At 37.2% G+C, this 13260-nt stretch overlaps 2 protein-coding genes across 4 annotated transcripts in view; one reads left to right on the plus strand and one right to left on the minus strand.

The window, feature by feature from the left end:
• MSL2 (MSL complex subunit 2) overlaps window positions 1–4611 on the plus strand; it is a 38893-nt gene extending 34282 nt beyond the window's left edge. The window contains exon 2 of the mRNA XM_046001664.1: window positions 1244–4611. Within this exon, the coding sequence (XP_045857620.1) occupies window positions 1244–2835 (1592 nt within the window). The 3' untranslated portion in view covers window positions 2836–4611. The remainder of the gene's footprint in view (window positions 1–1243) is intronic.
• A 1195-nt stretch (window positions 4612–5806) lies between these two features.
• PPP2R3A (protein phosphatase 2 regulatory subunit B''alpha) overlaps window positions 5807–13260 on the minus strand; it is a 199151-nt gene continuing 191697 nt past the window's right edge. For 2 of the 3 annotated variants that reach the window (XM_046001661.1, XM_046001660.1), the window contains one exon: window positions 5807–8872. In XM_046001661.1, coding sequence (XP_045857617.1) covers window positions 8740–8872 — 133 coding nt within the window. In that variant the 3' untranslated portion in view covers window positions 5807–8739. The remainder of the gene's footprint in view (window positions 8873–13260) is intronic. The other variant, XM_046001663.1, reaches the window with a different exon arrangement.

Genomic DNA, 13260 nt, shown 5'->3' on the forward strand with positions numbered 1-13260 from the left:
TGATGGAACTGAATGGAAGGGGAGAACTGGACAGCCCCAGACTGGACCACCACAGATTCTCACTGTTGTTACTGAAATTGAGCAGTTTTTCAGACATATAAATGCTTATCAAATGGTTTTGTCTTTGATTATGAAAATGACTCGTTTTCTCAAAAGTTTGCAGGTTTATAGTTGCTTTTAAGGGAGAGGGTTTGTTGATTTCACTTGGCTGTAGCCTGAGGTATCTTATTTTCCATGCCTGAGTCTTACTAACTACATAATTTTGTATGAGAAACAGGTGCTACTTGGAGTTTATTACTATTTGTCCGGAATTTGGAACCAAGAACCATTGCTTCTTTGTGGAGTTGATGGAAATAGTGACTGGATCTAGTTGTTTTCTCTTTCCTATTACATAATCTACACAGGTCATTTATAATTTGGGAGACCATTTTCAGTTTTATGTGATGTTGTTCTACTTCGGTACTTGCGGTTTATAGGGTCATTTTGTATTTTGTCGGAAGAATTGGAGTCTGGTAGTATGCCCTTTTTTTTTCTTTTTGATACATTTAAACATAATTCTTTTTTGTCCTTGCATTTTGACTTTCTGTAGGAGAAAGAGTCTTAATAATGTATTACTCCCTTTTTTTCTTTAGATAAATGAGCATAGTTCTTTTTCACCATAACATTTCAGTCTTCTCCGTTTTAAATTAGTATATATGATAAAATGGTTGGAGTTACACTTTTTTTTTTTTGGATGAAGATGCCTTTGTACTGATTAATACCCTTAAACTATGTTTAATGAGGGTAGGGACTAAGTGTCTCTTACTCATATCTTTTTCCCAGTGTTTAGTACAAAATAAACAGTATGATTTTGCCACTACATGGTAGCATTACAATGTTGTGTTCGGTTTAGGTTCTAAGGGTTTTAAGCCAAGTTTGTGCTTTTGGTGACTGATCTTCACAGCTCTGTAGCCTTTGGAGAGGAGGATAAGAAAGTGGACCAGAACATACCGTTTGGGAGAGAAGTACAGAATCAAGGAAGATTCTGGTTTGAGATAAAGGAATGGGGAATATGGCATAGAAGTGAAGCACACTATTGAGTATTGTTCCATTTCCTGTAAGATAACGGTGTTTTGTTATCTGGTCTAGTGAGTTTAACCCATCTCAATTTTAATAGATTACTTATATCTCATCTTAACTTCAGTGTATGAAATTGTATATTTATTTTACTAAAATCTTTGCTTTCCTCCTTTTTCCCTCGTAGGACATTTGCTACAAGATCCTATCGCACCCACCAACTCCACCTGCCAACATTATGTCTGCAAACCTTGTAAAGGCAAGAAAATGATGATGAAACCTTCATGTAGCTGGTGCAAAGACTATGAGCAATTTGAGGAAAACAAGCAGTTAAGCATCCTAGTGAACTGCTACAAAAAACTATGTGAATATATCACACAGACTACATTGGCACGGGATATAATAGAAGCAGTCGACTGTTCTTCGGATATTTTGGCTTTGCTTAATGATGGATCATTGTTTTGTGAGGAGACAGAAAAACCCTCAGATTCATCCTTTACTCTGTGTTTAACACATTCCCCTTTACCTTCAACCTCAGAACCCACAGCTGATCCTCAAGCTAGTTTATCTCCAATATCTGAAAGCACCCTCAGCATTGCTATTGGCAGTTCTGTTATCAATGGTTTGCCTACTTACAATGGGCTTTCAATAGATAGATTTGGTATAAATATTCCTTCACCTGAACATTCAAACACAATTGATGTATGTAACACTGTTGACATAAAAACTGAGGATCTGTCTGACAGCTTGCCACCTGTCTGTGACACAGTAGCCACTGACTTATGCTCCACAGGCATTGATATCTGCAGTTTCAGTGAAGATATAAAACCTGGTGACTCTCTGTTACTGAGTGTTGAGGAAGTGCTCCGCAGCTTAGAAACTGTTTCAAATACAGAGGTTTGTTGCCCTAATTTGCAGCCTAACTTGGAAGCTACTGTCTCCAATGGACCTTTTCTGCAGCTTTCTTCCCAGTCTCTTAGCCATAATGTTTTTATGTCCACCAGTCCTGCACTTCATGGGTTATCATGTACAGCAGCAACTCCGAAAGTAGCAAAATTGAATAGAAAACGATCCAGATCAGAAAGTGACAGTGAGAAAGTTCAGCCACTTCCAATTTCTACCATTATCCGAGGCCCAACGTTGGGGGCATCTGCCCCTGTGACAGTGAAACGGGAGAGCAAAATTTCTCTTCAACCTATAGCAACTGTTCCCAATGGAGGCACAACACCCAAAATCAGCAAAACTGTACTTTTATCTACTAAAAGCATGAAAAAGAGTCATGAACACGGATCCAAGAAATCTCACTCTAAAACCAAGCCAGGTATTCTTAAAAAAGACAAAACTGTAAAGGAAAAGATTCCTAGTCACCATTTTATGCCAGGAAGTCCTACCAAGACTGTGTATAAAAAACCCCAGGAAAAGAAAGGGTGTAAATGTGGGCGTGCTACTCAAAATCCAAGTGTTCTTACATGCCGCGGCCAACGCTGCCCTTGCTACTCTAACCGCAAAGCCTGCTTAGATTGTATATGTCGTGGCTGCCAAAACTCCTATATGGCCAATGGGGAGAAGAAGCTGGAGGCATTTGCTGTGCCAGAAAAGGCCTTGGAGCAGACCAGGCTCACTTTGGGCATTAATGTGACTAGCATTGCTGTGCGCAATGCTAGTACCAGCACCAGTGTAATTAATGTCACAGGGTCCCCAGTAACAACGTTTTTAGCTGCCAGTACACATGATGATAAAAGTTTGGATGAAGCTATAGACATGAGATTCGACTGTTAAATCAGTGGGTCTTTAAACCTACCTCTGGTAGGGAAATAGCTACAGTTTTACGGCAGCTATGGTTTTGTTGGTTTAACTTGCCGGAGCTCCTGCATATAGATCACTTGTATCAAGTGTTTTCATTGCTAAGTTATATGTGTTAGTGTCGGGGAAATAGTTTGCAGATAATGGAGGAGTAACCCTACAACTATATGTCCTTAGTTCTTACAGAACCTCATAGTTTGAGAACAAATGCTGATGCAACTGATTTATACAAAATGAACTTTGGCAAGGAAAATAACATTAACCTCATTGTTTATGGTCATGCTTTGTGCATAATCAAAGTTTATGATTAAATGTAAGGAAGTGGTATCTAGTCAGTCCAAAAAGATTGTGCTGATTTTTTGTGAAAAAGTAGCCATTAGTTCAGGGGACTCAGTGCTGCCTTCAGATGCCATTGATGCTCCTCCTGTTGAAAAGCTGATGTGTCCAGCTCAACATTTGTGCTGACATAATACCATTTCTGATCATGAAAATTGGCTACTGGTGTATGTAGCAGTTCTTTAAATCAGCAGTATTATGAAGGAAAATTTGCCCCTCATTAGAATGTTGAAATCTGTCTTTTTAAAAAGTGAACAAATTCTGTCAAGATTGCAGATGTTAAGCTGTTTATGCGATAAAACCCTTCTGAGTTTGAATAACTTTTATAGTTAGTCTGACTCATTTCTAGGGAAAAAAAATTGGAAAACCTTCACTTTTAGCATGTTCTAATTAGATAAATGAAGTGGAGAAGAGCAGTTTTATTCTGAAGGTAATTGAATTGACTATAGGATGTGACAGAATTTTAAAAAAAATTATAATTTTTATTTAGAAATTGGGATTTATTTGAAATAATTTTGAAATAATGCCCCCTTACCCAGGTTTATGTGTTAACATTTATTGCTATTGGCCACTTCTTTGATTTTTTTTTGTTTGTTTCCTCTAATAGTTTCACAGACTTTATTTTGAATATGCTCCTTTTTTCTTTTTTGGGGTGCTATTCATTATGAGGGCTTCTTTATAGAGGCCAAATAAAAAAATGCATTTTTATGAAGCCTGTGCATTTATGTAGGTTTGAAGCTAGGAGGATTTTCTTTAGAATGCTCTTTTGCATGTAAAGCACAAACTGTGTTTCAGTTTAATTCATGTCTTCCCTTTAATTTTTATGGGAAGACAAGTGAGTTACAAACATTCTGTTGAAGGGTAGTCTAGTCAGTTGCTTGAAGGAGCACAGCCCAGATGAAACAAGGACTGACTAGGTTGTAAAGAAACGACCTTATGATTTAAAAGAATTGCTGCTTTGACAGTGCTTACTTAAAGAAAAATACTGCTGGAAAATTTCCAATTTCTACTACATTCACCATCTCTCATGAGATCTGACATATGTTGAAGTTATGTTTTGATTTGGCACACAGCATGTTCAATGATGGTTACTCACCTAGTACAAGACATGGAGAAGAAACCTTTGGACACAGAGCAGATGACACCTCCTTCTGTTTTGTAGTGTATCCTGGTGTCATTTTCTGTGAATGTGGTCAGGTAGAATTGTTTTGTTGTTGTTGGGCTTTTTTTTTTCTTTTCTTCTTTTTCTTTTTTTTTTTCTTTTTTTCTTTTTTTTTGTCTCTCTTGGTGGGGTGGGGGTGGGCTAAAGCCATAGGAAGAAAAATGTGATGTATGTGTCCAGTATGTACTATTTTGTTTTTGTTTTGCAAGAAGAGTTGAACTATTTTTGATAACAAGAGTAAATGGTGGAAAATGCTTCTTAGTTGTCTTGTCTTTATTTGCTTTCCAAGTGTTGGAATTTTATTTAATTCCTCTAAGTGTTAGCAGTGTCTTATGAAACATGTATTTGCCTAAAGTTTGTAACAGTTTTGTGTTGAACCCAGATGCCCTGCTATATAAACTTGTATATCTGTTCTTTATTCACTAATGATCACTGCAGAAATGACTAGAAATGAGATTGTACACATGGATGATTAGGATATATTTTGCAAATCTCCCAAACTTTCCTAATATTATGATCTTAAAATTCATAGAGTACTTTATTGCTTCCCAAGTTTGATAATTTTAGTTTTGTGTTTTTTGATGCATGGGAGGTTGGCAATATAGACAAATTGGAAATCATTAGTATGTGAGGGCCTTGATTGTTATGTAATATTGCCAATGGTTAATTCAGGTTGTTTTTAGCACAAGTTTTTCTCTTTTTTATGCTGGTATTCTCACTGCCACATTTTTGGAAACCTGTATTACACCTTAAATCTATCAATAAATGTTAGTTTTCTAATTCTATGTTGTAGAATACTGAGGAGTTTGGGATAGTATGCTCTGAATGGCCTATATTATATACATTTGGGGAAGAATAATTAATTACAGTGCCTTGATTTTTGCATTGTTTTTCTTTATACCATGAGTTATTTAGGAATGCTGACTAATGGCTAGGTATGATTGAGAAATTATTATTGCAGTAACTGGATTTACTTTATCAGGATTTGAAACCATCAAAACAATAACAACTTCTAATATGACACATTTTCATTTGTTCTTTTGAGTCTTTGTTAACATACATAATCAGATGATACAAGTGTCAGAACTGGCAATTTATCCTTTTGGTTAGCTTCAGTAAGTCTGTGTTTCTGTGCAGAGCTATAATATGGTCCTAGGATAAAGAATTCCTTTTATTTTACTGTGATCTTAGTATTCTTGAAACAACTCTTTGGTGACCGTGCTGAAGAAAAGTAAGTTTTACAACAGATGAAAAACAAAATTTCCTTTCCCATATCATAGGTAACAAATATAAAATGTTGTAGAAAATACCAAGTTGAAAGTACAGCATCAGAATCTAATAATTGGATGATAGTTTTAACTTTTGTCCCTCCTTTCTAAAAAATTAGGTTTTAGGTATGCAAATAACAATCAATTACATATTCTTCTAAAAGAATACATTATATATAAGACTAAAAGTACATAAGGCTAAAGTCCCTCTTGATAACTGACCCTCTCATTCCCAGTATCTAGTCCTCTTCCTTATCCCCCCAAAGGAAAGAACTTACCAGTTAGATACTCCTTTATGATTTTCCCAGGGGTTCAAAGAATTATTTTTTGAAACTCAAGTTTGTCTGTGATGTTACTCTTTCAAACATAAAAATGAGGTGCAAGTGTGAATAACACCAAAAATGTGTAGTAACTATCTTAGTGAACATGGTTCATATTTGACAACTTGTCTCTTTATTTAGTTTTGCAAAAAGGGAAAAACAAAAACAAGTTAAATCATGCAGGTTTCTCCACCCAAGCACACTTCATAACATTTCCAAAAGTTGAGCAAATGACTTAACCTCATTTGATCAATCTAGAATTTTATAAAGACTTTGAATTGTACACAATGACAGATAAGATGCAGGGAAAATACACACAATTTTATTAGTTTGATTACCTTGACAATTAATGTTTCGCTATGAAACTCACTTTTCACTGAATAGCATTAAGACCACAATAACCCTCAATTTAATTTTTATTATGCAGCCTGGGATACTGTAAAAACTTTAAATTTCTAGTTGGGCGCATTTATTTGGTGAGATCTTTACCAGAAAGTCCTATTTCCTCGGAATTGACATTTCTTGCATTCAAGTCTTAAGAAAGGACTTCAGTGAAACACTTACGTCTGAAAATATACTTTGGGTAACCTAAATTAAAATAGCTTTATCTTAAATGGAATGATACTGATAGCTGTTACTTTTTATAATAATTACAGACTTTTGAAACCAAATACAGACCAAAGTAAAAGCAAGAAGATTTCAGTAAGGAGACACAAGGTAAAAAGATAAAAGCCAAATAGTATTGAAAAAAATATATATATTGGAAGATTAATTTTTTTTACTTTTTGTTGATGGAGTCTTTAGAAATAGTTTAGATCATTATGGATAATAAAACCTTTAAACCATATCTGGCTTCTAAGCCAGTATTACTTTTTAATATTTTACCTGAAATTTAAAAAAAAATTGCCTTCTCTCCCTGGTAAAGGGTGGCTGGAACAGATGGTAAATTTCACGTATCACAAATATTTTTAATCCTAATTTACTAGTGTGTTTAGGTTATTACATATGGTGTTTCCTAAAAATTTAGTCTTTTTTTTAATTTTTTTATTTGATATAGAGAGAGATCACAAGTAGGCAGAGAGGCAGGCAGAGAGAGAGAGGAGGAAGCAGGCTCCCTGCGGAGCAGAGAGCCCGATGCGGGGCTCGATCCCAGGACCCTGAGATCATGACCCGAGCCGAAGGCAGCGGCTCAATCCACTGAGCCACCCAGGTGCCCCAATTTAGTCGTTTTTTAAAGCTTTTAGTTGGTGAAGTATTAGATGCCAAGTTTTAATATTTATCATTTTCTGTTACCATGAAGTAGAGGGTTAATTCTGATCATTAAAAGTAACAGGCAACAGAGGATACTGATAAAAAAAAGGAAAAAAACAAAACAACCCCAAAAAACTATTACTGTACCAGCTGATGGTACATTTCCTAAATAGCACTTATCTCTACTTTTTGCCCACCACAGCCTGATTATAGGTCTGATTATTTCATTTTTTTTAACTTTAACATCGGTTAGAAGTAACAAAAGCAGGGTGTTCTGACATTTAGGACTTGTGGTTAAAGCAAAAAACCCAGGGGAAAAGGTGAGGACTTTGACATGGATGTTAAGTTTCTTGGGGGTTTCTTTTGCTTACACTATTAATGTCCATTCTTTTTCATAGTTTATTTTGTTTTATCTTTAAGGGTATTACAGGATTTGGCTGCACTGTGGCTTGCTGAAAAAATGTAGAATTCTGTAATGAACACATCTACCTCTACAGTACAGACGAAACAGTCTTCCTTTATGGGTGGCATTACTTTTTTTCCATTTTTGTGATAAATATTGAGGTGATAGACTATTTGAAATCGTTCTTTTCAATACGAAGGGATTGAGGCCTTAACTGTTGGTTTAGTCTAATATTCAGTGATGAAAGGAATACACATCTAGTAAGAATTTTCATATATCACTAAGTCTTCACAGTAGGCCTTCTAGTAGGAAGTACAGATGGGGTATCAACTAATTTGGAGATTAATAAGTCATTCAGTAATTCTTCACAAATGTTAGATAAGTTAAAAGGAAACTTTTTTTCAAGTATGAGTCAAATTCTGTAATTAAACGTTTTTTCATCATATTTCATGTAAGATCCACAGTCAGGAAGGGGAGAGATTATTCAGAACTTGCCAGCAAGATTGGAAGGCCCAGTGGTTACAATACCTGAGGATGTAAAGTGACTAGCAGTTTGGCAGGTCATTGTGAAGTTACATTAAACCAAGTAAGTTCAAGATCTTTTAACTCCTCCAGTACACATATTTTAAAAGTCTCTTGAGATGTTTTGGCAGTGCTTTTATTACCAGGGTTAAGTCACTTCTGGAGGCCCTTAACTGCTTTTTAAAGTTCCAGAATATTTTTGACTCAAGTTTTCTGCAAGTGAAGGTTTCTTCTGGGCTCCATAGCAGCCCTGAGGGGCCTCAGAGATGCTGGACAACAGAGGCAACACCTGCTTTTGTGCAGAGAACTGTGCTTGGCACTGTCCTCGAGAGATCCTTGGTACATTCAGGGGTGAAGAGTGCTGATTCACAGACTTCGGAAGGTGGTGTATATCACTGTATTTGTTTGGAGAAAAAGCTGTGCCAAGAGGTCTGAGGCAAATTGGAGGAGTCCCCCAAATTGAGTATGTGTATCCAGACCTATTAAAACGTTTTTAAAGTTCCTAGTGCAGATACATAGTTGCAGAAATCAAAGCCTTTAAAAAGCAGTATGCAAACTGGAGCATCTCCACAAGAAAAAGACATTTAAAACATGTATCTCTCATGTAGACACTGGCTGCTACTCTTCATCCACTGACTGAAGCTTTCCACATTTCTCTGAAAGGTCTGAGGTTACTATTTTACTTTTACTGCCTTTGTTTCCAATTTCAGAGGGAGAGACAGTTTCCTCTGTTTCATAATCTTCAAAGGAGCTGAAAGAACAAACAAAAGTGAGTTACTGATTTTTCTTTTTATATGTCAGCGTTTGGGTAGGAGTCAAATATGACAAACCAGGGATTGAAGACCGCCAGCTTACAAAAAAGTGCCCTCAGCTGCTAAATGACAGCTATAAACAAGCCATGCTGGACAGAAAATGCTACCATCTAGAACAGAAAACATACTCTACCTGTTCCTTAAAACTCAAGTTCATGTTAGAATTTGTTGAAAATGTGCTGTATCTAGCTTTCCCTGGGAGCGTTGGTGGGAATATATTATGGATGCGGCTAGATTGGGGAGGGTTTGAGGTCCAGAGAGAACAAGGCATTCATGTGAATGCCTTCCACTGATGTGGCTTCCATGCAGAGTGGGGAACATTCTCACCCCTCAAGTTGCTCTGTAACTTCCCTGGTTTCCAAGAAGTACATTTATGTGTGCAAGTATATACATAGAACAGATTAAAGCCAATTCATGATTTCCTTACATTCTTTACACAATTTCCCAGCATATCTCCTTTGCTTATTCTCCTTAGAAATTACTGATACCCCTAAACTCCATTAGATCTAGTGGGAATGAAGGCTGCTTGAAATATTAAATTGATAAATACGCCAAGGCTACATCTGGACCCAGAAAAATAATACATAATAATTACTGTCGGTTACACTATTTGATATCACCAGCATAATCTTTTCATCCTTTTTGAGGACTTTACACACTTCTGGACATATAGTCCCTTCATCAAAAAGATACCAGGTCTGTCTAATGAGGAAAAATATGTTAAGGCAGGTGTGTCCAGTAGTAGAGGTAATACCTATTCAAACTCCTAAAACATTTTTGAATAGCAAGTAGAGAATATTAAAAAAAAAAAAGCCTATCTAATATTTGGAAAACTTACCCTTGAGTACCATTTTTTGATCCTATCAAATAGTATTTACAACTTCATTTTGCAGAAATATTCCATTCTATACTTAATTTGTTTCTAGTCTTCTCCCATCTCTTTGAGGTCTCAGTGTAACTGGCACCTCTTGGATAAGGAGGCACTAAGGAGGGTACTGCTTTAATGGAAATGAAGCAGGGTTGATGGTTGAGCCTCCATTTCTGGAACAAAATTCTTAAAAGTTAGTTCTGGCAATGCAGTTATCAGTTACTGTGACTCCTTATTTCCTGTCAGGAGTGGAAGACAATAGCCCACACTTACTGTCTGCGCTCTCAGGATCTTAAACATCTCAGAGCAGATCTGCGAATAAGTTAGGCCTGAATTGAGACTCATTCAGTAAATATGTGAGCTCCTGTTCTAGGCATGAGCCAAATGCTATTTCACCATTTCACAATTGTGACAATGACGGAACTAGCCCCTTCCTCACGGTGCTTGTACCCTAATGGAGGCCATCTAGAATAATGGTAATTATTATTATATTCATATAATATATTTATATTTATATTAATATTAGAGCATGGGCTTTGGAAAAGAAGTCAGGTTCCAATCTCAGTTTGATCACTTGATGTGATTTTGGGCATGTTACTTAACCCCTCTGCATCAGTTTCCTCAACTAATAACTTAACAGCAGTTCCTACCTCTCATGAGGGTCAAGTGGAGATTAAATCATAAACTCTTGGAAAATGTTAGGTATTATTCTCATGCTAGAGAAATGCTGGGGCTTACTGGAACATGATGGTGACATCTAATCCTGTATTGGGGGGCAGGGTCACATATTTTGTGTGTCATTTGTGAATAAAATTTTTACAAAAGAATATTTTTTTCCACTGTAGCCTCATGCCAGAAATGGGATTTCTAGTAATGGATTTGATCCAATCTAGTTCATAAAGATATTCCAATGCCCTGTAGGTTGGTTACAGTGGAATGCCACCCTTCTTTGTACACCTTCTTTGTACACCTTCTTTGTACTTTGTACTTTTAAGGGCACCAAGAACAGTACTATTATGCACAGAGACTTTGGAGGAGTCTTCTGGATTGAGGGAGTTCATTCAGAACCTTTTATTAGAGTCCTGGAGACTTCTACTCTGTCTCAGTGTTTCTCAAATAGGGGTGATTTTCCCTCCTGGGGACATTTGGTAATGCCTGGATGCATATTTGATTGTCACAACTGAGTAGGTCCTCCTGGCATCTAGTGGGTGGAGTTCAGGGATCCTACCCAGATCCTACAATGTGCTAGATAACAACTCACAGCAGAAGTATCCAGCTTAAAGCATCAGTGCCGTCGAGAAACCCTGCTCTAACTCCTGCACCTTCAATGTTAGTGCATCCAGCATTCTGGATTAAGCTGTGCTTGTTCTGTACTTTCCTGGATGGTTCGTCTTTTTTAAGGCTTTATTCATCACATGTTTACCTGGGGTTTCTAAATGTGTGTGTCCAGCCTCAGCCTCCTTCTAACCTGGAGACTGCCATGTATCCAACTGCCTCCTCTTTGGCTCTTCCATTATGGCAGTGTATACAAAGCTGAACTCATATTTCCCACACACCTGGCTCTACCATAATCACCCAATCCAGTGACCCCAAGTTTCTCTTCCTTTGCTGTCCCTTCTTCAAATCCAGCCAGTCTCTTCTACCTTTTGTAATAATACATGGGCACAATTTTGCCTCTTCCTCCCTATTGCCACTGATTGAGTTCAGGGCCCTATATTTTCATCGCTTGGATTATTGCAATAGTTTTCTAACAGCTGATCTTCCTGTCTTCACTCTTGTCACATACCCTTTGCTATTACCATACCAGGCTACTTACCTTGTCAAAATGGGTTATGGTCTTGGGATCTAATACCACTGTATGTGTTCTTTGGTGGCTTGCACTGCCCTTACCCTTTGGTTAACTTGTGTTCATCTTTTAATCTGAGATGGCATTAAAAGTTTTCTGATTCCCAATGCCTGAATAACCATCATTTTAAAAAAACTCATTTAAGTAATCTCTACATCTGACGTGGGGTTCAAACTCATGACCCTGAGATCCAAAGTCACACGCTTTTCCAACTGAGCCAGTCAGGTGCCCCACATCTAGCAATCATTTTTAAGTAGACTCCACACCCAGCATGGAGCCCAATGCGGGGCTTGAACTCAGGACCCTGAGATAAAGACCTGAGCTGAGATCGAGTCAGACACTTAATTGTCTGAACCATTTGGGTGCCCCAATAAAAATCTTTCAAATTTAAATTCCAGTTAACATACAATGTAATAGTTTCAGGTGTAGAATATAGTGATATTCATTACTTTTGTACAAAACCCGGTGCTCATCAGGACACATGCACTCCTTAATCCCCACCACCATCTCTTATTTACATGTCTGCAAGGCTTTCCTTATTTGTCTCCCTGCTTCTATTCTTGTACCACTACTGAAGATTACTATCTTCAAAATATGTAAGTAGGATTATATTACCTCGTTGTTTAACTCTTTTTCAACAGCTTCCCAAAGGCTGGCATGATCTGTCCCCTCTGAATCCTGCCAGCCATATCTTCCTCTGTTTCTTATATTTCAGCCATACTAGTCTTTTAAAATGTCAACACATTTTTTTTCCTGCCTTGGAGCCACTGCATATGTTTCTCCCTCTACCTAGAACATTTTTGCTCCCTGCTTTTTTCATAACTATTACCCTTTCAACCTTTAGGTTCTCAACACCTCAGGAATTTCCTCAGCACCCTAAATTGCAAGTCTTCTCTCCATTATTGGTTCACTCTGTTTCCTTCACAATTATGTAATTGTCTTTCCCACTTGACTATGAAGTGTCCCATTTTCCAACTCACTAATTTCCTTGGGCTATATATAGTATAAATAAAAACTGATGTCTTAATGCTCTTTGTGAAATGATGTGTCAAGTTGTCAGGAAGGCTGGAGTAAAATGGTGAGGGTCCAGAAGTCTTGAAGTCACTGAAGTCAGAATGCTAAGAGTCTAAACTTTATCCTGTTCTCTGGGAATTCCTGAGGGAGAGTGTTAACAGATTTCCTTCTAAATGACCACTTCTAGGTTTACTTATAGGTAACTGGGATTCCTCTGGGCACAAATGAAGATTGTTTTATTGAGTATTCTGTTAACTAAACTGGCTATTTTCGAATGAGTAGCAGGGTCAGAGGACTGAAGCAGAACTCCTAGGGTTCACAAATAGTTCACTAGAAAGCCTAAGTATACCTAAGTATACCTAGGTAATATCTAAGTATTAACATGGTGGTGTTAGCCTAAGGTATTTTTGCTAGCAATAGGTTGCCTTTAGAAACTTGTTTCTCTAAGTAGTTTTTCCCTCTTAGATGAGCAATTTCTGGGCAAAAGTATTACGGCTGGTTCTGCAGATTTCCTGAATAAACAGAAATAATGACTGGTATGTATATGGTCTGAAAAAGGATTTGTGTGGTTTCAGGGTGTTGTCTGGGAATGTGGTTTG

The sequence above is a fragment of the Meles meles genome, chromosome 4 (genome assembly GCF_922984935.1).
Source record: "Meles meles chromosome 4, mMelMel3.1 paternal haplotype, whole genome shotgun sequence".
Taxonomy (NCBI): domain Eukaryota; kingdom Metazoa; phylum Chordata; class Mammalia; order Carnivora; family Mustelidae; genus Meles; species Meles meles.